General features: G+C 37.9%; 1 protein-coding gene across 2 annotated transcripts in view; it reads right to left on the reverse strand.

Annotated features, from left to right (window-relative positions):
* Positions 1–562: 562 nt before the first annotated feature.
* trpc4b (transient receptor potential cation channel, subfamily C, member 4b) overlaps positions 563–24,624 on the reverse strand; it is a 97,832-nt gene continuing 73,770 nt past the window's right edge. For both annotated transcript variants that reach the window (XM_043692114.2, XM_043692115.2), the window contains exons 5-11: positions 21,713–21,852; positions 19,719–20,041; positions 12,088–12,283; positions 11,318–11,524; positions 11,151–11,192; positions 6,035–6,124; positions 563–5,430 (exon numbers count right to left, since the gene is read on the reverse strand). In XM_043692114.2, coding sequence (XP_043548049.1) covers positions 4,675–5,430; positions 6,035–6,124; positions 11,151–11,192; positions 11,318–11,524; positions 12,088–12,283; positions 19,719–20,041; positions 21,713–21,852 — 1,754 coding nt within the window. In that variant the 3' untranslated portion in view covers positions 563–4,674. The remainder of the gene's footprint in view (positions 5,431–6,034; positions 6,125–11,150; positions 11,193–11,317; positions 11,525–12,087; positions 12,284–19,718; positions 20,042–21,712; positions 21,853–24,624) is intronic.

Genomic DNA, 24,624 nt, shown 5'->3' on the forward strand with positions numbered 1-24,624 from the left:
GAGACAGGGCATGTAAGGATCCAGAAGATTCAAGCGTGTAAATGTCAACATTTTGTACTGGCCAGGTCTACAAGTTTTATTTTACGTCTAATACCAAGAAAGCACATGATTATCCAAATTAGGAACTTGGTAAGATGTTACATTATTTGTTGTGACCCTTGGTGCAGTGTGGCTAAATAACAGTAGCATTGTCCTCCCATTTCAGTCATAACATGGACTGCAAGTTAGCCCTCTATACTGATTGATGTCATGATCTGCCTGCCCGGCATTTTTCCAGCAGTTGTTCATTGTATGCATGATGACACATTCACCAATGTAGGCTAGAAGTGAGGATACGCACCACACAGTGGATATTAAAGAGCACCCAGACAATGGATGTTCCCAATCTGAATTTCACATTGAATGTTTTGTACAGTATAATCATTTTTTTTTTCAAAATGTGACTCAGAGCCACAGCCAAACTGTTGTAAATACCAAAATATAGCTTGATGCTTTTAATGTTATGATCTAACACAGAAATTATTAGGAAGCTTTTGTGTTTGTTCACAAAAAAAATTCACTGCTCTTCAAAATAATTTATTGGATGTGAAGCACTTTTGGGATAATTCTGAGACATGTGGTAAAGTGCTGTATAAATGCCATTTTTAAAATACAGTGTACAGAAAGTTCACAACATGCCAAATTTTATTAGAAACCTGTGTGATGAATAAAATTTACTACTGTGGTTTGGTCAAAATCTAATAAAAAGTAATGTATATTATTGAACCAACAAGTTAATGCATGTAAATAAGTAGTAGACAGGCAACATTAGCAAGAGCGATGTCGGGAATAAGAAAATCCAATCTCTGGAATCAAACAGTGAGCCAACATTATCATTACATTTACAGTTTGAAAAGTCCTTAAATGCTTACAACAAATGTCAAGTTGGAATCTTACAGCAAGGTGCACAACAGAGGGTAGAATTTAAGGCACTTTTACTTGTTGATAAGAGAGAATGCAGACCTTCTTGTGGAAAGTGCCAAAGGGCTAATAGCTGTTATCATTTACTGTATTTGACAGAGGAATCCATTTAGGTTCGGTGTACAGAATGCATTTTAAGTTCAGAGGGGCATGCACGTAATGTTCACATTGTATAAATTGATGACCAATTACTAACAGAGCAATGCAGTTTTAATCTTAGTCAAATGCAAGCGTGCATTTTTTTGTTTTTATTACCAATAAGCATAAAGGAGACTAAAATTATAAAGTAACAAGATATGGACGAACTTAACCATGAAATTCTTGTGGATGAGCACCCAATATATTTTCCCAAGAGCTTGTTCCATGCCATTTTTTGTAACGTGTTAGTCCATTTATTTTAAAGTGGCTAATGCATATTAAACGAATATTAAATGAGTGCGTTAACATTTATCCCCTGTTTATTGGTCAACTTCAGAGCCACTTCAACCAGTACAGAACTAGTATTAAGTTCAGCACTGTTCATGAATTAACATGATTAAATTCTTGGAACTTGAGTCGTTGAGTTTTAAGAACAAAACACGAAATCACAAAATTAAGATGACATTGCCACAGTAAACTGTGCAGCTCAGCTGCTAATCATACATTACATTAAATTATATATTATAATAGAGGCAGAAATTAGAAAATGTGTTTTTAGCCAACAGCAGTGCAATAATTATATATGAACATTCGTACTGGTTTAGATGGTTGAGGTTTCTCTTTAAATACCAGCACTTTTGTGGGAACTTAGATGTAATAGCTTTAAAGAAATACAATCCAAGTGAGGATGGCAAGTATTGAAACATAAATTCTAACAAAAAGTGATAAACCAGTGATAACTTTAGTATTGTTTTGCATCTCCAATTTACATCAGTAACATTTAAGACACCTTTTACTAAATCCTGTTTCATTGTTTCAGTAAAAACTAAGGCCTCTCGGAGCTGAAACTGTCAAAATTTGTCAATTTTAGGACAACTCTTTAATTAAAAATAAACGCAGTGTCCTAGATTTATCAATCTTGACCTCCTCAGTTATTTGATTGATGACCAAACATATATATTCAAAGGAATTTGTGCAGGGATTCTCTGTTCTCCTGCCATTTTGGATCATCAGAAAAATCCCCAATAAAAGTCCAGGTGATGATCCCTATTTTAGGGCTATGATATAATATGGAGCAATTGAAAGATGTTCCTGTTTATTGGTTTTATTGTTAAAGGAACTGTTTTGGGATGACATGCAGAGTTCTTCTTTAATTGGTTTCTGGGATACTATTGAAAATTATTCATTTTTAGAGTTTGGACATTTCAAAATTTACACTAAGCTATTGCACATTATAAGACAGTGGTAGAGATCCTTATATACACAGACATGGATAATTGTTTCACTTACACTAGTATTTTAATGTATCAATATTTCAGTATTCAATGATGATTCGATTTACTGTGAAGCTGTGTTCTTCAGGATTCAGACAGTTTGATCAATAGATGAGTCAATTAGTTACTTTTGTTTACAGTGAGGGTTTGCATCCAGAGCATATTCTGTGTCTTTGCTATAAGCAGTGCTTCTTCTAAGTAATGTTCAACATACAAAATTACTGATTCATCAATGGAGGGAAGGCGGTAGATTATAACTAACAAATTTCCGAACATAAATTTTTTCTGATGCCGTGAGACTTCAAGAAATCCAGAGTCAATACTAAGGACCGAACAATTATATTAGATAGTCCAGTAACTCCAGTATTTGTGTACTGGACATATACTGAAATGCCCAATGTGGAGTTTCACTCTAGTTTAGACATGACTACCTCTATGTCTGAATTCTCAGGATTCTTCATCTCAGGTGAAGTCAGCAGGAAGACCTATCCTGTAGAGAAAAATGCATCCCTTGAGGCATCTCTAACCAAATTTAATAAATTAATGGAATAACTGAATGTAGGCAGCAAGTAGGGATGATGCAAATGGAAACAGGGAAAATAAATAATTATTTAACTTTCCAATCCTACTCCCAACCAAACATTTACAATGTAATTAAAAAAGGTGATGTAAAATTGCCTCAGAGGTATTTCTTATGCACCTTCGGCTTTAATGCTAGCAGGAAAATATTAATGTTGCCAAAGTTTGGGTTAGGAATTGCACATAATAGATTCAGAATTTTTAAGTATGCAAACATTTTAGCTAGAAATGCTGTGGACAGGATAGTGCTTCCACCAGCTATTTGTATTTACATTAATACTACCCCAAATTGCAGAGAGACAAATATTTTGTTGATGGGGTAGGCGCTTACACCAATAACTGCACCACAAACACTCACTCTGCTGACTCAGACAGTATTCTGAGTAATGCTATTATGAACATAAAAAAATTATTTATTGCATTGATTTCCATTTGAATCTGACAATGTGGGACCCTGTCCAGAAAGTTTGCTTGCTATTCTTCAGTAGTGATGGTATGCTATGAGAATGAGTTGGGAATGTGGCCTTACCACCAAGAGAAATTGTCTTTATGGATATAAAGAAGGAGAAATCTGGTTGATACAGATCATGATCCAAGTCACTGCTCTATGCTTGCTCTCCATCCGCAAATATTTCTGCCACAATTTCAATTTAAAACCTAAATCCTTTACTATAACATTTAATAATCTGTCATTGTGGAACACAACATAGTACCAGATTCAAAGCCAGACTTCATTATGTTCAAAACATACTGTTGGAAGCTTAAGCTATGAGGAAATGTTGCATAAATTTGGCACCTATATACCTGAATATAGGAGATTGTAATCTCACTGAGATGGTGAAAATGTTAAAATAATTTCATTGGTTGGTTATGCATATTATTAATGCCTTAACAGGGGAAATAAAGAACATAACCTTAAAATGAGAGTTAAGCTATTTAGCCGTGAAATTGAGAAGCATTTAGTTCAAAAGGATAGGAAAAATGTATAACTCTTCTCCAAAATTGCTGTAAGTATTGGGACAATTGGTGATTTCAAGGCTGAGAAAAATCAGTTGTTATTAGTTTAGGGAAACAAGAGATTTGGAGCAAAGGGGCAAATATAGCTGAGGTACAAATCAGCAAAGATCTAACTGAATTGCAGAATAGTCCAGAGGACCTAAACGGTCTTCTGATCATATTACAGTGATATATTTAAGTAAATGTTTGAGCTTAGTTTTTTACCATGATATTTGGCTCATGACATTAGCAAACCCAATGCTGCACATTCATAATGTGCTCTTGACTTGGTGCTTAGGCCAAATAACATCCAAAAAATTAGAAAAGACATCTACATTTCTAGTACAGTCTCCAGATGCATACTTCCAAGTGGTGTATATGCACCACCTGAAAACTAATCGACAGAATTTTACATTGAATTATTATGTTAAGCTTAGCAATGGAAAGAAGATTAAAACATTGGGTACTACAGATAGCAGTTAGTCTTCCACTTTCAATGGCTGCAATATTTCTTAGGAAATATCAACTGTTCCTCCCTGATTTCTACCCATATAAATTAGAGATTGTCAATTACATTGTTCCAGAGTCTTACAGACTCATTTAGGAGCATTGATAAAATAATCAATAACTTAAAGAAACAAGCATTGCTAACATGAAGGTTTACCATGTCTTCTCAATATAATTCCTTTATTAATATTCTCAAAAGCAATCTGCAAAATAAATACTATTATAATCTAGTTGTCACATAATCACCCTGTGTCACAGTCCATTGATTTGCACTGTCTTCATTCCCTGAATCATGTGTCAGAGTATCCTCTGTTGTTTCTAATGAGCGAGCACTGGTGTTTCCATCTGAAGACTGTTTTTGTGAAAGTACTTGTATCTTTTCTTCCATTTCTGGCTTCCATGTGCTACTCACTTTTAGGTCTTTTATGTCTGAGTTATTCTCACTCACTACCATTTGGTCCATGTTTCTTTTGTCCTCACAGTCGCTTTCTTTGTTTCTGAGACGGTCTTCCTCTTGAGTAATTTCCTCAGAAACCGTGTAAATCCTATTGCTATTCTGCTCTGCATTGTATGGTTTTGTTCTTTTGCGAAAGAATCCTAAATTTTTGATTGAGTCTTTAACAATACTTTTATTGTTTTGTTTTTCATTGGATATATCAGTTGCTTTTGGTGTGGACCCATTGCTCAAAGTGTTACATGCTGCTGGATTATCTGATAACTTAGACATTGTCTTTGGACAAACTAAAGATGTCAAATCATAAAAGCTCAGTTTGTTCTTCTGTTCATTTGCGCATGTTATTTTCTTTGTTGACACAGTCATGTGGTCAGTTGTTCGATCTTCAGCCTTAAAAACTTCATTTAGATCTGAAATTCGAGATGTTGTGCTAAAGGTCGTGGCCTGTTTACCAGGAACCTTGTTTCCTTTCAGAAGACCCAAAACTTCATAGCGGAAGCTAGAAATATCCTGCTTCAGCTCCTAGAATCACAGCAAACGTAACTTATTTTAAAGTACTCTGATGCCAAACCCAGAAATATTTGTTTGCCAAAAACATTAATGCTTCTTCATTAACACTTTTCTTCTCAAATTGATAATAATCAAGGAAACTTCAAGTTGCTCAAACACACTGGGCAGCTAGAATGCAAATGAACTTCAGGTAACACTAAAAATTACTAAAAACTAAAAGTTCCTTTTTAGCATTTTACACCAAAGATATTGTACCACAGTAACTGACGTCTGGTGGCATTACAGGTATAGTATATACACATCCAACCAGTTGCATAGACACATTTTTAACAATTCTAAATTGGTCATGCCATGCAAGTCAGCTACTTTATAAGTTAGAAAAATGAAAATTTCTTATTTTCCATTCCAGTAGTTCAAAGGTAGAAGTGGTTACACTCTGTGAAGTGACACTATAGCTGTTCTACTCCGGTTAGTTTTACAAAATTGCTTTTCTGGTGGTACGATATCATAATTTCTTTTCAACTGGTGTCAAAGTTACAAACTGTTAAACTATTGCAACTCTCACTGTAATTCTTTTCTAAGTACTGCATTTGGTGACCCATAGTGAAAAATTTACCTTGAAATTCTCTTCAGTCAGCCCTTCTTCAGTTTTGGCATCTCTGATCATTGCAGCAACATATCTTTTTACCAAATTCCTTATAACTTCCTGAAAGACAGGAACAGGTAAAATAGGGACCAGTTCACTTTACAGATCAAACAAAGTTGGCTTAATATCAGATTGTCAACACTCTTAAACAAATGACTATGTTAGTACATCATTTGCCAGTGTATTATTCATCATAGACATATTAATAAAAGGGTTCCATTACATCTCTTTGATAAACACATATGGCTAAGATGCCATTAGTTTATGAGCCAGAGATTGGAGAAATTATGGATGTTGGAAGAAAACATTAATTTAGTGGATGTGCACAAAAAAAAATTCATCAGTTATACTGGAAGAGCGTTACAGTTTTTTGCTCTCTGTGATTATCATGAGTACAGTATTCTTTATGCAAGGATTGTGCACGACCAATGGCTGCACACCCATCCACACAAACATATGGATTAGGAGGAGTAGGCCATTCAGCCTTTCAAGCTTGCTTCACCACTCAATAAGATCATGGCTGATTTTACTGTAACCTCAAATTTGCATTCCTGTCCAGACCTGATAACCTTCCATTCCATTGCTAACAAGAATCTACCTCTGCCTTAAAAATATTCAAGGTCTCAGCTTCCATCATCTTTTCAGGGAAAGTTTGGCAAAGACTAATGACCCTTAGAGAAAAAAACTTGCCTAATCTCTGTTTTAAGTGGATGATCCCGATTCTTAAACAGTAACCCCAAGTTCTAGATTCTCCCAAAGGAGGAAACATTCTCTCATCAACGATGTTATACATTTTAATCAAGTAACCTCTTACTTTTGAAAGTCCAGTGGTACAAGCTTAGCTTGTCCAACATTTCCTTTTAAGACAACCCTCTTACTTCAGGCATTAATCCAGTAAAACTGCCTCCAAACTGCCCACATCTACATCTTTCTTAAATAAAATGACCAATTCTGTGCATAATACTCCAGATGTGGCCTCACCAGTCCCCTCTATAACTCACGCATAACTTCCCTGCTTTTGTATTTAGCTCTGCTATGGTAAATCATAAGATTCTATTCGCCTTCCTAATTCCTTGTTATAATCCAACTCAGGTAAAGGGAGATCTAGACCAGTTTTTTACTTGGGGAAAGACAGTGAAATTATGAATTTCTGAACTAGTAATCCAGAGCCACAGATTACTGCTCTGACAGATTCAAATGCCAGCCAGGCAACTGGTGGGGGTGAAAATTCAATTAATAATATCTGGAATTGAAAGCTAGCCTCACTAATGGCCATCGTGAAACAATCAAGTTTTGTAAAAATGCATAATCTCTTTCATTAATGCCCTTCCAGGAAGGAAATGTGCCATCCTTTGCTGTGGATATGGAGTCACAGATATGTCCTTGATCCTTAAATGGTCTCTGAAATGGCTGAGCAAATTCAGGATGGGCAACAAGAATGAAAACTTCCAATCAATGTCATCAGGATAAAGGCTCATAATCAACCTGAAACATTGGGTTGGATTTTGTTCCAGTGATGCAGTCTCCTCCATTAGTCGAAGAACTCATGGGAATGCCATTGATTCCGAAGGAGAAGACTCCATGTGACTGATTATCCCTCAGAAACTTCACTAGCTCCCTGAGTGTACATGCAGAGAAACCCAACATGGTTTACTGAGTAATCCCTATGAAAAGCCTTACAACTCCCACTAATTCTGTGAGTCAGCATCAAATTCTAACAGGTTCAAGGGAAATGGGCAGAATCTTGTTGAGGCAACAGGAGTGTCTCCTGACGAGCCAATTAGATACACTTATTTTCAGGAAGGCCTTTCATTTCACATACCATTGGCAATAGCAAGACCAGCAGCAGGGACTTCCCCTGGAATTAAGACCCCAACAGTGGTAATCTTGCCTACTGAGAATTGCTGGCCAATCAGAGGCCAGCAGCCTCATTGCCACAGGGAGGCTCTAGCTGCTGAGACAGCAGAGCCGAGGATCACGGTGAACCAAACCACAGGTAAATAATTGCTAGGAACCAGTTAATCTCAATTGGTAGTGGGGAAGAAATATTAATTAAGGGCCTTCCCTCCCAGAATTTAATTTAGGTGGGGGCAAGCTTAAGGCATGCTACCATCCTGCCTAAGTAAATGCCTTTCCCACCTCCAAGCAATGAGGGTGCGATCGTATCCAGTGGTTTTAAGTGGTTCACTGATGACCTGGATTTCCCTCATCAGGCCCTTCCTGTCCATAACTTAGCTGAAGATACTTTTCACCATGTCTGGAATCTGTTGCAGATACTTCTAATTCTATGCTCCTGGCTTCTGTGATAATTCTCGCTCTGATAGGCTTTACTGAATCCAGCCATTGACTCTGTTTCTCTCTCTGTTTGAGCATTTCCAGACATGGAAATGCTTTTTCTGCTTTTATTGTAGATTGCCAGCATCTGCAGTATTTTGCTTTTGTACAAATTTCCAGTTTCTGATCTCATAAGCAGATTGTAAATCTATGCAAAGTTTCTGTAGGCTTTATTGTTCAGGCTTTGTATTCCGGCATTCTATTAGCTTCTAAAGTGCATTGCCATATGGTCTAGTGATTGAACGTCATGATTCTGCTCTTATTCACTTCACATAACTCGCAGTGCGCCTTAAGCTAACCATCGCACTGCATTTATATCGTCCCACTAATCTAACGCATCATTAATGCTGCAGTATAAAAAAAGGACTGGAAATCAAGTAGGAATATCCAAGGAGATAAAGAGGTACTTTTTAGAGAATCGGTAAAAGTAAGAAGATATGTTAGAAGGTAAAGCTATCAAACATGTAATGACTAACGATTCACCCTGCCATAGTGTTGTACTGGATGCAAGAGTTGCAGAAGGTAGTTAAAAGTTATGGCACATGAAGGAATTTAGTGCTCAAGAATGCTGCAGATGTAGGGTGGGGTGAGCTTAGGAGGGCACCAAAACTAATGTAGTTTGCAGAGGGCAGAGTTGAAAGTTGAACGAATGTCAGTGCAGGGTGGAATGTGGTTACTGAATGATTTAGAATCTGTTCGGGGTGGAATCTGGGCCACCGTCAAGTAAAAAGTAAGTGAAGCTCAGCCTGGAAATCACAAAGACCACAAATGAAGACTTTCTCAAGTCGAGGTAAAGTGGATTTGAAGATGGACCATGGTAGAGATTGCACTGTGGTGTCTTTTGGGTTGGGTGAATGTTCTTACATGGGGTCAAAGTTTATTCATTGATCTCATCAAGAAAAAGGAATGCAGTCAGGTTCGAAGATACATATTTTCAGGTGAAGCTGAAAAAGTGGGTGAGGGGGGGGAAATGAAAAGATTGTTTCAGTTGCAGAAAGTTTGAGCTACACCAATTTCAATGATAAAGATATTGACATGTGACTCACTGCTATGGAGTGGCTGGTCAACAGATTGAATTAGTTGGTTAACTCATGTTTCTGACAGGGTGTCAAATCCATTTGAAGGGCTAATTTTAATTAATATGAAGACAGTGTGTTGTGGTTGAATGTTGAGCACACTACTGCAGCCCCTTGACTACAGGATACTTGAATACCAGGAAGATTAGCTGATCTCTAAACTGGAAGACAGTATACCATGGTGGACCTCTGGAACTATTTACTTTCTAAAGGCAATCGGGACAAGGGGGCAGTAATTTCTTTCATATTAAACTGTTAAAGAACACTTGCTTGAGGAATAGTCTCCACTTCCTGCTTCAAGATGTTTAAATAGCCTGGGAGTAGCTCCAGAGTGGTCCTGCATATTGCTAAAGTCTAGCACCTCCAGGAACGGCACAAAGTAAGGCAGAAACCTGAATCTCTCTAGAGACCTGCTAAAGGAAAGGGGAGAACAAATATTCTAAATTTAAAATAAATGCACTCCCTTTGCAATCCTCCTTCAGTCCAACTCCTGTGCCTCCAAAAGAATATACATAGGAGCTCTGACATCTATAGTTTTATCGTCTTCATACAAGAAATTCAGGCAAATTGTCCAACAAATCAAAATTTTATGCAAAATAAATTAAAAGTCCATTCAACTGGAGCAAGACATTATTATTCTTGTGCTCTAATCTCCTTGCAATACAGCTGCATGCCTTCCTAAATGCTTGCTGTGCCATATATGCAAACATTTTGTGTTTCTTGTAACACTACACTCAAGTCTCTCTGAATGTCAATACTTACAAGTTTCTTAACTTTTAAAAAATAATATTCTGCCTTTCTATTCTTAAGGTCCTCATACTTCCCTTCATTAACATCCTAGGGATTACCATTGACTAGGTACTGAACTGACCAGCCGAATAAATACTGTGGCTACAAAAACAGGTCAGAGTCACAGAATTCTATGATGACCAACTCCTTGTCTGACTGCCCCCAATACCTAGTCACCATCTACAAGGCAAAAGTTACCAGTAAGATGCAATACCATCCACTTGCCTGGATGGATACAGATCCACAACACTCAGGAAATTCAGAACCATCCAGGACAAAGCAGTCAGCTCGACTGGCACGTCATCCACCATCTTCACCATTCACTACCTTCACCTACAATATACAGGAGCAGCACTGTGCATAATCTACAAGATGCACTCCCTGTAACTTACCAACCCTTTTTTGATAGCACCTTCCAAATCCATGATCTCTACTGCTTCAAAGGACAATGGGAAGAGATGTATGGGAACACGATCGTAGTCATGTTTCTGTCCAAATGATATACCACCCTCAATTGCAAGTATATCACCATTTCTTCTCTGTCACTGGTCAAAATCCTGGAACTCCCTTTTTAACAGCACTCTTGGTGCCCTTAGATCCAGAGGGTTGTAGCAGTTACAGAAACCAGCTCACTACCACTTTTTCCAGGGGAATTATAGATGGGTTTTAAATACTCAGCTAATCAGTGATGCCAAATCCCTTGAATGAATAAAAACAGTATACCCCAGCTGTAATATAATTGCCCACACAATGAATTTCTTTATGGCCTTAGTGTGCCCTACTCACATCTTACATTCTCATCTGGCATCATATGATCAGAAACTTAGATGCTTTTTAAAAAAATTTAACTATTGCAAGAAGCTAAACGTGTTTTAACATTTCCTTACCTGGTACTGATGATTTCGTCTCAAATTGTTAGCTGCGCGCCTCTTGAAAATAAGGTGAAACATACAAGTGAGTAAATAATGCAATATGCTGTGAAAATGCAAAGAATGTTTTACCATCTCCATATTAAAATATAACAAAATATGCAGCAAGAAAATAAGTTACATACCCCGAGAGAACCAAGACTTTCAGGTTTTTTTCGCTTTTGCTTGCAGAGAATTTTGAAACATAAATGTCTTCGCATCCATGATATTAAATACCACACAGACTTTGGACTTGGAATAATGTTAAAAGGAGTTGGAAGAGTTCCACCTTCTTCAAAATAACTCATCCACAGCTTTGTCCTTGCAAATTTCCACTCAATATCTGCATGGTCCTAAACAAATCAAACAAATTTTAATGATGATATTTATACCTGGTACTGTTCGGACCTACATGAATTGCAAACCTCTACTCAAATTTATGTTTCATCATTTAAATATAAACAGGTCTTGAAACTGTCACCAAAGAAATAAATGCTTATTCTTCTCATGATAATTATTTAATTATTTCTGTAATTCTGATCAATTTAATTTTCAATCATATTTTAAACCTATATGGTAATTCAATTTTGACATCTCCCTTAACTGCAAGCTTGAATTGATTTAGCTTAAGCATACATAAAATATAAAGTACGGGAAATGTCCACAGCATGGTCAATATATAAAATAGAAAGAAAGGTCAATATTTTGCTTACTATCAAAAATGGTCAAGTGGGTCACATTGGAAATAGTCATTTCTCTTTTAAATGCCAATCTGCCCAAACACAAGTTTTGTTTCTATTTCACACTTCTAATAACTAATAAATAGTCCTTGATTTATACTGTTCTCTTGTATGAAATATATAATTTTTCAACTAATTCTCTTTCTAACTGCAGAAGGTAACCAGAAAGAACTCACCGCAATAAGTTGGTATGAATTGTTCATCATAGCTATCAGCATATTGAGCAAAACCACAAGTGAGATAATATTGTATGTTCCAAACATAGTGGCACCTACAAACTCCGTGAATTCATGACGAGCCTTCACATTTGTCACGTATAGGTTAATAAGACCAAATATTGACCAGAACAGTGACTGAAGAGTTTCAAATAGCCTGCAAAGAAGAAGAACTAGAGCTTATAAGCATGGGAGATGTAGGAATAACAGAAGTTCATTTAGCCCCTTGAGTTTATTCTGCAGCTCATTAAAATCATGGCTGGTCTGCAAATTAATTTCATATTCCTCACCTGCCTTGGTCCCAAATCTTTTCATGTTTGTTTTTCAGCTTTTGTCTTCTTTTGGTGGCACCCCTGATTATTTGAGGATTACTGACAAGATGCTATGATTTTAGTACAGATAAAGACAATGAGACAGGTCCCAAGTTTACCTCAGCTGGAATTCGGATTGCATCCTGGCCGGTTAGCCTTATTTTGAGTTGGCCAACTGAATTACTGGCCCCTTGATGACTCTTTGGTTAAGAAAATTCTATGAATCTCAGAACTGACAATTGATCTTGCATTAACTGTTGTCTACTGAACTGAGTTTGAAAGTAATTTTTAATTTCAAAAGATTTAGCTATTATTTTACACTTGCCCCATAAACAAAATCCACTGTTAAGAAAATATATGTTTAACTTATATTTACATTGCATATTTAATGAAATAAAGTATTTCTCAGGCACCTGTCTTCTCAGAAGTATTATCAACGAAAATTTTACACTAAGTCACATTGGGCAATATCTGGGCACATGCTCCAAAGTTTGAACCACAGGGTTGGTTTTAATGTATGTCTTAAACAAGGAAAACAAAAGAAGGTAGAGCATAGAAAGGTGGAGAGATTGAGGGAGAGAATTCTAAAAATTAGGCTTCATCAGCTGAAGTCATAACAGTCACTGATGGAGCAATTAAAATTGGGAATGTTTACGTTTTTTAATTCATTCACAGGATGTAGATGTCACTAGCTGATATTTATTGCCCATTCCTAAAACCGAGGGCAGTTAAGAGTCAACCATATTGCTGTGGGTCCCGAGCCACATATAGGCCTGACCAGGTAAAGATAGTAGTTTCCTTCTCTAAAGGACATTAGTAAACCAAAATGGTTTTTCTGATAATCAACAAGTTTCATGGTCATTATTAGACGCTCAATTCCAGAATTGGAGAGATGGAGGTGCCTTCTATGCTTGTGGTGCGAGAGAGATACAAAGGTTAGTGAGGTGTGAGACTTTGGAATAAGATGAAAACAAGATCAGAATTTTAAAGTTGATGAGTTGCATAACGAGGAGACAAATTGAACCAGTGAGCACAGTGGTGATGGGTAAATAAGATTTAGTGTGAATTACAACATGGGCACAAGCAATTTGAATAACTTAATCTTTATGAAAAATCAAAAGTGAACGCTTGCCAGGAATGTGGTCTAAAGCACAAGACTAAAAAGTAATGAAGGCATGATGAGGGTTTTAACAACAGATGAGCTGAGGAAGATGCATAATTGGTGATGCTAAGGAGGTGGAATTAGGCAGCCTTAGTGATGGCATGAATATGCAGTTGCAAGCTCACTTTGTAAAGCTGTAAGCTGTCAGAATCAGATGGTTGTCAGGGTGAGGAGTGGAGTTGGCTCATAGGGCATTCAGTTTTTGCTGGGGGCCAAAAGTAATTGCAGTGAATTTAACTAAAAGTTCATAGCTCCATGGAGGGTTTCTCCCTATGCGCTCTTATTAGTTATCTCATGCAATTGATTGCTCCTCACCTCACCTGGGTGGCACGGTGGCACAGTGGTTAGCACTGCTGCCTCACAGCGCCAGAGACCCGGGTTCAATTCCCGACTCAGGCGACTGACTGTGTGGAGTTTGCACATTGTCCGCGTGGGTTTCCTCCAGGTGCTCTGATTTCCTCCCACAATTCAAAAATATGCAGGTTAGGTGAATTGGCCATGCTAAATTGTCCGTAGTATTAGGTGAAGGGGTAAATGTAGGAGTATGGGTCTGGGTGGTATATGCTTCGGCAGGTCGGTGTGGACTTGTTGGGCCGAAGGGCCTGTTTCCACACTGTAAGTAATCTAATCTAATCTAATCATTGTGTACACACCATGCCTCTCAGACACTGCCCTCGTGCTATTGTGTATTCAACCAGTGGCTGAAATGCTCACTGCTGCCAGGATGTTCTAAGATTCACGTCAATGGCAATATATTTAAATTCCAGGTGTGTACCCGGTCAAATGCTACAAGTCAGGTATAGCCTTTCACAGTTGCAGTGTGAGAACAATACCCCCAGAGCTGATCAACTGAAACTAGGTGGCACTGTGATTGCTGACAGGGTCCTGAAGATCCTGGTGAACAAGGTGCTTGATAGGTGGGTCATCTGGTTCTCTGAAAACCTGCAAATGACAGTATGACCTAGATTTGGACAGCCTGGTCTGAAGTTGCTACGCAGTTTGGTGCAGTGTCCAAGACTTTGAGGAATGTCCAGCAATGTACGAGAAGTTTAATGATCTTCTGTGCTCTACATGGGTGAATGCCACCATCTTCTCTCTGCTACCTCATATTCATTAAATCTGCAACTGCATACACCTCCCATCAAATCTCACGGTCTCTCACTTTCACCATTGCATGCGGCATCTGTCTTCAATGGTTCTCATCCACCCCAACATTCTAAACTACTAACCCTGAATTCCCTCTGTGGTTTCTACTCACTCATTCATGACACTCAACAACTTGCTTGCACCTGTACCACTACTGACAGCCAGTGCCAGCCACTTTTACCTCACCCAATCCATACATTTGTCTCACTACAAAGAAAATGACTCACAATAGGAGCCAAAGTTGGGTGCCTGACATTCATGTTATCACCTAATACAAAGAGGAAAAGCATTAGTGTACAATAGAGAATGGCGATTGCTGAGGAAGCTGCATGGGGATGCTGAGACTTCCATGTCCTATCAACCAAATAAGATTTTGGCACTACTATCACATTACCACCATTGTGAATGGATTCTCAAGATATCCAAACTACCACACTTATGCTGCTACTTATTCCTTCTCTTGGTTTCAACACACACCAATAGTTCCACATTGTTTCCATCCTGAGGAGAGCAGATCCTCCAGCCAATATCTCCTCATCCACCTCCTGATGAAGTAGCCACAGATTCTTCAAAAGATTCACTGTCAAGGTTGGTGTCCTGCACCCTCCACCAGCTCAGTTACTGATACCTTGGTGGGTACATTCGTGAGATTAAAGTTAGGTGCACACTCTCTGGTGAGTAAATCATGGCCATGATTGTGTGGCTGGCTGAGAAAGAAATGCCACAGGTAGTGAGAAGACCGCCGGACACCAGGTATTTGCTGAGCACCAGGCAGAAGCGAACCCCTGGTGTCAGTCATTAATATGCTGAGAAAGGAGTCAAAGGTAGGTTTGTCGGAGGCATTCAGAAACCTGGATTAAAGGTTGGAGGATTCCACCAATGCTATTGGTAGTTTGTTGGTTCCAGCATGCATGCATTTGGCTGTCTCCCTGGACATGTTTATCGCCTGCCATATACACCCAGCTCCAGCATACAATGTCTGCCAATTATACGCACAGATCTGCACTCCAGTGCTGTAGCAATTGATACTCAACACCAACAGCATGGAAACAGAGGGCGAATAAAGGTCCTTGACCTCATTTTCAAGTGCCCCTTCCTCACAATGAGAAAAGCCAGTAAGCACCCAGGTAGAGGAAGATACACATAGTATCCCAAAAGTCTCTCCTCAGATGCTCCAGAGGTCCCTGCACCTCCAACTCTGTGAGAGGTCAAGCTGAGAAGGAGGAGTCTGCATCTGGTTGGACACTTCCAGAATGTTTGGGGTCTCTAGCCAGAGATGACTCATGGTCTCCCATCCAAAATTCCACTATAAGACAGGCTCCAGTATAAGGCAAGCTCTCGCCACTCCAGTTCTGGTGCCCAGGACTGTACCTAGATGTACCAGTAGGCAAAGGAAGAAGAAACCTGTTGGCAACACCTATGTGACATAGGTGAACCTTTATTGACAGCAGGTTATCACATTTTAAAATATATGGTAACATTTTATCATTAGCTCTGTGGCTGACTGTCAATTAGTCAGGCTTGAGAGGCTAGCCATCCATAGGACCATACAATGTTCTAACAATGTCTGAATGATGGCTATTCTTCCCCTAGTGCCTATACTAACAAGAAGCTTTACTACGATTCAATCAGATGCTATGAAAGCATCCATGAGATTATAACTGAGTCTTATTAAACAATAGGAAGTGCAGAAGAAGATTGTTAAACTGCACTTACAGTTGGGATTAAACAGGGGATGCTGTCTCTGTAGTATCAAAACATTAACAGTCGGTGAAGGAGGACTTTACACAACTCAGTACTATAGAAAGTGGCTCCATAGAAATACAGCCTGAGTCACTTTGATTGACACTGCTGCACTCTAAGGTGACGAAAGTGCAGTTCCTTCTGATGAACATCCTAATTTCCCTAGTTGGCACAATGCTGTGCTGTTGAAGATTCTCATCATCTATCACATAGCCTTGTTGTATTTGCCAGTTTCGTGGAGCAAAATATTCGAAGATTAAGCAGTGTCATTTGACTGTATTATATGGTGACAACACCCCCCAGATCTGACTTGCCCAGGAACATGTTGTTGATGAGTCACCTTACACCTTTCATTGGCCTTAAACATTGGAAGAAATTGCTGCACTGCAGATACACTGGACATCACGATATAGTCTTCTGAATATCATCTTTAAACAGATTACAGTGCCTCTCTGTACTGTCTCTCTCTCATCCACATGGCTTCCCATGGATGACGAGCAACTGTGACTCTCCTGCATTTCACTACCATCAGTAAGGCATCTGTGGCTGGAGAGTCTACATTAGGAGGCTGCACAACATCCACTAGAGTTTAATGCTGGTCCCAGGTTTCCAGATGTCCATGTTTCTCATCCATTCCTGTGGATGAGTGCAGCGGACACAGGAATGTCAACAGCTTCTGTACCTGGATCCTTTGGGAATGGTTCATACGAATGTGGGAATATCAGAAGTAAAAGAGAATCTCAATAATGCACTCACACAGCACTTGCAGCACACACAAATACCATTCAACTAATATATTCCAATAGTGGCACATGAAGGCCTCTGACAAGAAAGGCAGTGGGATGTCTCTATGTGACCGGAGTCAGGTGTATGCTGCGGAAGCCATTTGGCACACATGCAGCAGCAGACTATAAATGTAGCATTAATAATGACTCCTTCCTTGACCCTCAGCCCACACAGTACCTAAGCATTGCATATATTGCAAGAAAGATAGCATTGCATATAAGCTTATGGTGTGGATATTTTCCAGTCTAAAGTGTGAAATGTGTAGGTCCTTGTGTAAACACAATGGAAGGTGAGTGCGAAATGTGGACTGAAGGTGAAATTTTACAGTTCACCTGAGATTATTTGCATTTGGCATACATTACTACGATTTATTTCAAATGTTAAACAAGATGGCCAAAATTGCTTGTGGCTAGGACTTTTAGTCTGGATAGTTGGTCATTGCACAACATCAGTATTCAGAATTCAATGATAACAGATGTCTTGAACTGTGTGTTTGTATTTTATTGAATTCCAACAGCGTGGAAGCAGGCCATTCAGCCCATTGAGGCCACACTGACCCTCCGAAGAACATCCCTCCCAGGTCCACTCTCCTACCTTATAACCTTGCATTTCCCATAGCTAATCCACCGAACCTATACATCCCTGGACACTACTGGCAATTTATCAAGGCCAATCCACCTAAACTGTACATCATTGGACTGTGGGACAAAACCAGAGCACCCAGAGGACACTCACACAGACACAGAGAGAAGGTGCAAACTCCACGCAGACAGTGGCCCGAGGGTGGAATCAAACCTGTATCCCTGGTGCTCTGAAGCAGCAGTGTTAAACACTGAGCCACCCTGTTGCCTCATTGTTTAATGCTATTTTTCCTTGAAGGGCCTTACCTCACTCACAAGTGGAGGCCTATCCCTCATAGATTAAAGAATCACATTTGCCCACTCTGGGTATGGTGGCACTGAACACAAAAATGTCAACCATCCCACTGTCTGCCTTTGTCCTTGTGATCTTGTGTAAGAAGACTGAAGGAGGGATTGAACGTGATTAAAATGTTTGTAGGAACTATTAGCAGTGTGGGTGTTGAAAGGGTTCCCACTGAGTGAGTAGGAAGCACAGAGGGCAGGAATGATTAATGGTTTTGGGGAATCGGAACCATTGGTTGGAGATCTGTCATGTAATAGTAGGAAATGTTGACTTGGTGGGAGCTGTGAGCAGTGACAAAGTTAGAGAAAGCGTAAAATATGAAAGAGAAAAGGGCACTTATCCTTATGGTATTTCTGGGCATTTCTTTCACCTGGGATATCAAATTGACCAGATCACTCTTTTTGTCCAGGGTGGCTACATCTGGTGGTGTGGCCTCCTTTCTATGCCTTGACGAAACAGCACTTCACTTGTGCTGACCAACCCATTCACCAACACCTCTATGTCCTTGGTGGAGAAACAGTCTCCCTTTCTGAAGCATATCTTTAATGATAAATGCTGAGAACAACATTGTAAAAGGTAGCTTTTGGTTCCAAGTATACGAAATGGTGCTCAGCTGGCATATAAATATAGTGCCCAGGGTGCAAATTGATGGATGTTCCAGCAGTGGCAACTAATTCTACCCCATTGTCTCACGACTGAATGAGGAGTGTGCCATACAGATTGGATGAATAATTAATGATGTGAGCAGTGGAAAATTGCAAAACTAAAGTCACCATCAGATACAGCAGGAAACCTTCCATGAAACATCTGAAAATAGCACAATTTTTTTAAAAAATTCAGTCCATTAAGACAAGGCTCAGTCACTTATTTCTTTTCTCCTGAAAGCTGCAATTAGAGCATGGTTTCACAGCCAGCAGTAACATTTTTCAACAACAATCTATCAGCCATGCTGGCTGCTTTAGCAATTCAGATAAATACAAAACTAAAAAGGTCAAAAACAAAATAAATTAAATATATTCAATGAAGTCCAAACATTAAAAAATTCCATCATATTGATCAATTTGAAGCAGTAGAAAAACAGATCAGTTTAAGTAATGGCCTTCTATAAACCCATTTGGCATGCCTACTATGCTGAATATGCAGTTCCAAGGTAAACTATGCTCACATATTGTCACTGACAGCCTCCAGCAATCCTAGTATGGTCTGACTATAAAATAATGGATTACCCTTGTGCCAATAAGGCACAAATTCTATTTATGAGATCATTCACTCAATTCCCAGCCTCACCCTCACCTCATCCCACCCCATTAAAATACTTATTCAACAGTAAGAATGAAATATTTGAATACAGAATGTCTCTTACAGTTTCAAGGCAAAAGATGTCTAGATATGAAGGGATTTTTCTTAATACATGCTCTCTTGTAAGACAACAATGAACACTGGAGATTTCAGTACAGATTCATGACTGTAATCAATATCTAACTATAAATTGCAAATCAAAAGAAAATAAATATGCTTACGTTGAGAAGGCATTGTTCTGTTTTTCACACCTTATTCCTTTGCAGTTATTTGGTTCTTCTGTAGCATTTGTCTCATAGTAAAAGTATAATTGATTCAGACCATTTGCAAAAGCTAGTAGCACCAGACAGTATATGAATAAAAACTTCAAAATATCCAACAGCATACGTCCAAGAGATATTTGGAGAGGTCCCAGATGAGAATTAGCAGTGAAAAGTGAAATTAGGCGAAGGGAACTGAAGATGTTTGCAATAGCAAATAATGCTTCAGCAACAAGGGTAGGATGCCACATTTCCCAGTCCTCCCGTTGGCGTGAACCACTGTACTTTAAACAAAATAATAGTGTCAGTATAAAACATGTAACAACTTCAATCAGCTTGATAAAGGTCAATAACTATTTATCTGTCACAAAAATAAAATATTCCATTGTACAAATCAGAAAATGATTGGAATAATCTCTGTTTAAAGAAATGTCTGTTTTGTTTTACTGACCTATGCAGTCTAAATATAAAGTCTACAGTTATTATCATATATTAGATATCAATTTCAAAATACAAGAACATAATGATTTGCGGCTAAATTATTGTCATCGACATGGGCATCAAACCACAAATGACAGACTCAACGACTGCCTTCTCTTACTGTTTCACTGATTTATTGGAACAGCTGTTAAGCATAGTGTCTGGGTGCTTACAGGTACTATATATGTTGTATTTTTAGACATTTTTACATTCAAAAAGATATCTTATTTCTCTGAAAGCCTAATGATTACTGCTGTGAAAAATCACTGTTTTTAATTGATCTGGAAATGATGCGCAGGGTAATCTTTTCTTCAAACTCCTGTTTAATTACTGGATGCTGTTAAGTTAAAGATGGAAAATAGAGCTCAAAATAAAGCATTTGATAGATAAGGAGTGTTTGATTTTGCAGAAGTATAATGCTATATTTTGATAGACAGTTTTGAGCAGGACTGCTTAATCTGCTTATTTTTAATATTTTAGAAATTTAAGACTGTTCAGCAAAGCTGCTTAAACTATAGATGTTGTCAAAGAATGAAAGAAAAACGAATGTTGAATATACAACAGACATGCTGGCTGCTTTAGCAATTCAGATAAATACAAAACTGAAAAGGTCAAAAACAAAATAAATTAAATATATTCAATGAAGTCCAAGCATTAAATTTAACCACCCGTGAGTTAACATATCCTCAGCTTTGTAATATGATCAAATTCATTTATTAAAGCTTATATAAATAATCATGGTTTATTACAAACTAAAGCTAAGATTTAAGTATTTGCATGTGGTGAGATATAACACATATTGTGAGCATGTATCAGGCAGGAACTCAGAAAGGCTCTCCTCAAACCTTCAAAATGTTGTTGTGGTAAAAGGCTAGAAACACAATTATGCACTACTTCATTTTTATTTGCCTGATTCCACTAAAAATGTCATGCTCAATGCTTCTCACGAAAGGTCTTCCAAATAACATTTCACGTTCTTTGCTGCTTATACCTCTCTCTTTCTGCTTTCTTCTTATCCTGTCTATTATTAATGTCTCTCTCTTCTTTCACTTTTATTTACACATGCCCATTCTTTATATCTGTTCATTCTCCTCTCCATTCTTATTTTCAGGTGTTACTTTCACACCTTTCAGCTGTTTTATTGTTCGTCTTTTCAATTCCATTTCCTCACCTTGTTTGTTTTTATCTTCCTTGCTCTACAGCTCCTCTTTCATTCTCATTTTTGTTCATTCATTACCAAAATTCCCCAATCTCACCTGTTTCTTTCCTCTTACTTTATTGCATTTGCCCTTTCCTCTTTCTTTACCCATTACCAAGCTAAATTAAGCAAGAGTTTTGGTGCTCTGATTTATTTTTATTTTCCTATCTGTAACCTGCTGGAATCAATATTTTCACTCAACTGTATCTATAATCCAAGAAGTTATCACAATGTTCAGCTGCTAAGAAAGAATGAAGTAAGTAAATAAAGTAATTACCTTAACAAAAGCAACAATTTTCAAAGAAATTGTTGCTAGATATAAAGAATTCATTACAAAATCCATAAGGTTCCACCAGTCATGTATGTAGTCCTGAAGTCCACCATCCCACATTTGTTTTACTTCACCCCAAATGAAACCTGTAGCCAAATGGAAAAAAAGAATAATCTGAAAATGTAAGTTCTAAGCTGCGAATGACCCACCCAGCTGTCCCTTTGTTAAATGACTCAAAATCATATTCCTGCATGTATTTATCTTTCCATCTGCTTGAAATTTATCAAATTATGAGAAGGTATCAGAAAGACTATTCACAGTAATTCAATTTTGAAAGGTCTTTTTTTGTTAGAATAACAAGCAATAAATCTAAAATCACGGACTGGTTAAAACCAAATACACATTACATTAGTGCATAAGAATGGTCTGCTTCTGCTAATAATTTTAAGAACAGTAGGTAGATGTTGGTCTTCACTGTCTGCTAGTAATCTGGCAGAGAAAGCTTCCTATCCAGCATGAAATCCATCTGGTTTTACATTCCACTGAAATCTATGAAATGAAAATCAGGTGCACCCTATAAACAGGTGGTTGTTGCATTCCCCCAGACTACCACTTCTGTGGCAAAGCCAAGTTTGATTTCAACAGACCATGCTAAAGTTTTGATTTAAGTAATTTAGATAGATTTTAGTTAAACGATACTGTTTTTGCAACAATATAATAAAGTATAAGCTCTATTAGGATTTCTATTTGGAGTTTTCCAAACATTGCTATCATTATGCCAACAAAGCAAAACTGCTTTATGAATATACTCCAGTATTAGAATGTTGGAGATCCTTATAACTGAGAGAAGTTCACAACCATCTAATTTGCATAATGGAGCAAGGATACGTTTACATCATGAGTAAATATTTCTCAATATTGAATGATAAATATTGTGTAGGACCACCAGGGCGAACTTCCCTTTTCTTCAAATGATTACATAAAATTATTTACATTCACTAGAGAGAAAGCAGAACTTGATGTTATTGTCTCATATAAAAGACAGGACCTCTGACAGTACAGCATTTCAGCATTACTGTGCTGAAATGTCAACTCAGTTTTGTGCCGATGTTTCTGGTGTCAGACTTGATCCCACTCTCTTATGACTTAGAGATCCACCAAACCACACCCAACACTAGCAAGCAAAGTATCAGTAGAAGCATCAGTTTCTTCAGTTCTCCAATGTGTAAGTTTGACATCTTACATTGTACTTAAATCAATATTTCTAACCTAAACCTCTGTGCTATAAGGAATGGAGTGATATACATGACAAGTCTCATCCATCCAACTACAGGTTACCAGCAGATCTGTGCAATGGTCTTGATGCAATGGGGTAATATTTTCAAGTGTATGTTGGCAGTGTACACGCATTGAAGTCAATGGCCAGAAAGAATTAATTTCCTGATACATACTGGAAAAGGAAATTAACATAAGAATTTTGCCATGAACAAAAGATATTATTGCCAAGTGAAAAAGAACATATATACAAAGAGCTGTTTGAATAATGACAGACTTCTTAGTAATGGTCTCATCATTGGATAGAATTGTTGGGGGAGGGCGAGGTAATGCATAATCAGAGTTCAAGGAAACATCTTTATAAATAGAGATTTTATTTTTCACTTAAGACTAAGAACAGCTCAACAGCTCAAATAGTAAAAACTGAACTTTTAAAAAATAAAAACAGGATTTTTAAAAACCAAAATCTATTTTTTAGAACCTGCAAAGAGAAGCAAGAATCACAAACTGAAATTTCTAATAGTGAGGGAACCTTACAAAAATGGGAAATTAATTAGCAGTAATGAACTGAGTTGAATGTTTAATGGATAAATCTACATACAAGCAGTGGGAACTATTCAAATAAGATTTTGATGACACAAAACCATGCATACCCCTAAAAGGCATAGTTTCCATTTGTGTAATTAAGCAATTACTGCAAACAATTAAGCTGAACTAAAAGGGTTACACAAATGTAAGGAGAAGTGAAAATTAATTGGCTGGGAGAGCTGTAAAAAGCAACAATAACTACAACACAAGTAATACATGGCACAAAAAAAAAGAAATATTAAAATAAATTGGACAAGGGGTGTCATAGCTACAGCAAATTATTTCCTAAATCTATTAAGAGAAGGAACATAGTGAAGGAGAATGGGCACTAAATGGCAGTTACAGCAAAGACTACTAAGGACAATGTGGCAATGGCAGATCTGTTAAATGAGTACCTTGTATCCATTTTCACAGTGAAGGAAGAGGACAAAATACCAGCAATACAAGGGAACCTAAAAATAATGCAAGGGAGGAACTTAGTGGATTTAATGTAAATAAACGGTAATGTAGAAAATAATGGGTCTGGAGACAAAGAACTCTCCAGCATCTGATAATTTCTGCCCAGAATATTAAAAGAAATATGTTAGGAAATTGAATATATGAAACTTAACTATGCAAAGCATAATAAATTCTGGAATTATGCCTTTGGATTAAAGTTAGAAATGTCAATCCATATATAAGGAAAAGAAAAATCAATTACTACCTTAACATTCGTTGTGGGGAAGTTACTGGAATCTATCACCAGAGAAATGGAAGATAGTAGCAAATGGAGGTGGCAGAGGTCCCAACCACTCGCTGGAGAGACATCAAGAACCTGCTACACTTCTTTTTGGGAAGGTCGGCTGTTAAGTTCCACTCAGGCATTTAATTGAACAGTGGCAGGCTTTCCCAGGAATCAGGTTTTCCCAGCTGCAGAAGACCCATCTGCCAAGAACTGTCAGTCAATTGGAGGCTGGAAGCTTTATTGAACAGCAGTGCCACCAGGGAAGTGGTGTGTATGCTGGTACACCTGAGGATTAGCATCATTGCTGTGTTTCAGACCACAGGTAAGTAAT

This window comes from Chiloscyllium plagiosum, unplaced genomic scaffold (assembly GCF_037043375.1).
Source record: "Chiloscyllium plagiosum isolate Xiang-an unplaced genomic scaffold, Cpla_swu_hap1 HiC_scaffold_6, whole genome shotgun sequence".
NCBI lineage: Eukaryota > Metazoa > Chordata > Chondrichthyes > Orectolobiformes > Hemiscylliidae > Chiloscyllium > Chiloscyllium plagiosum.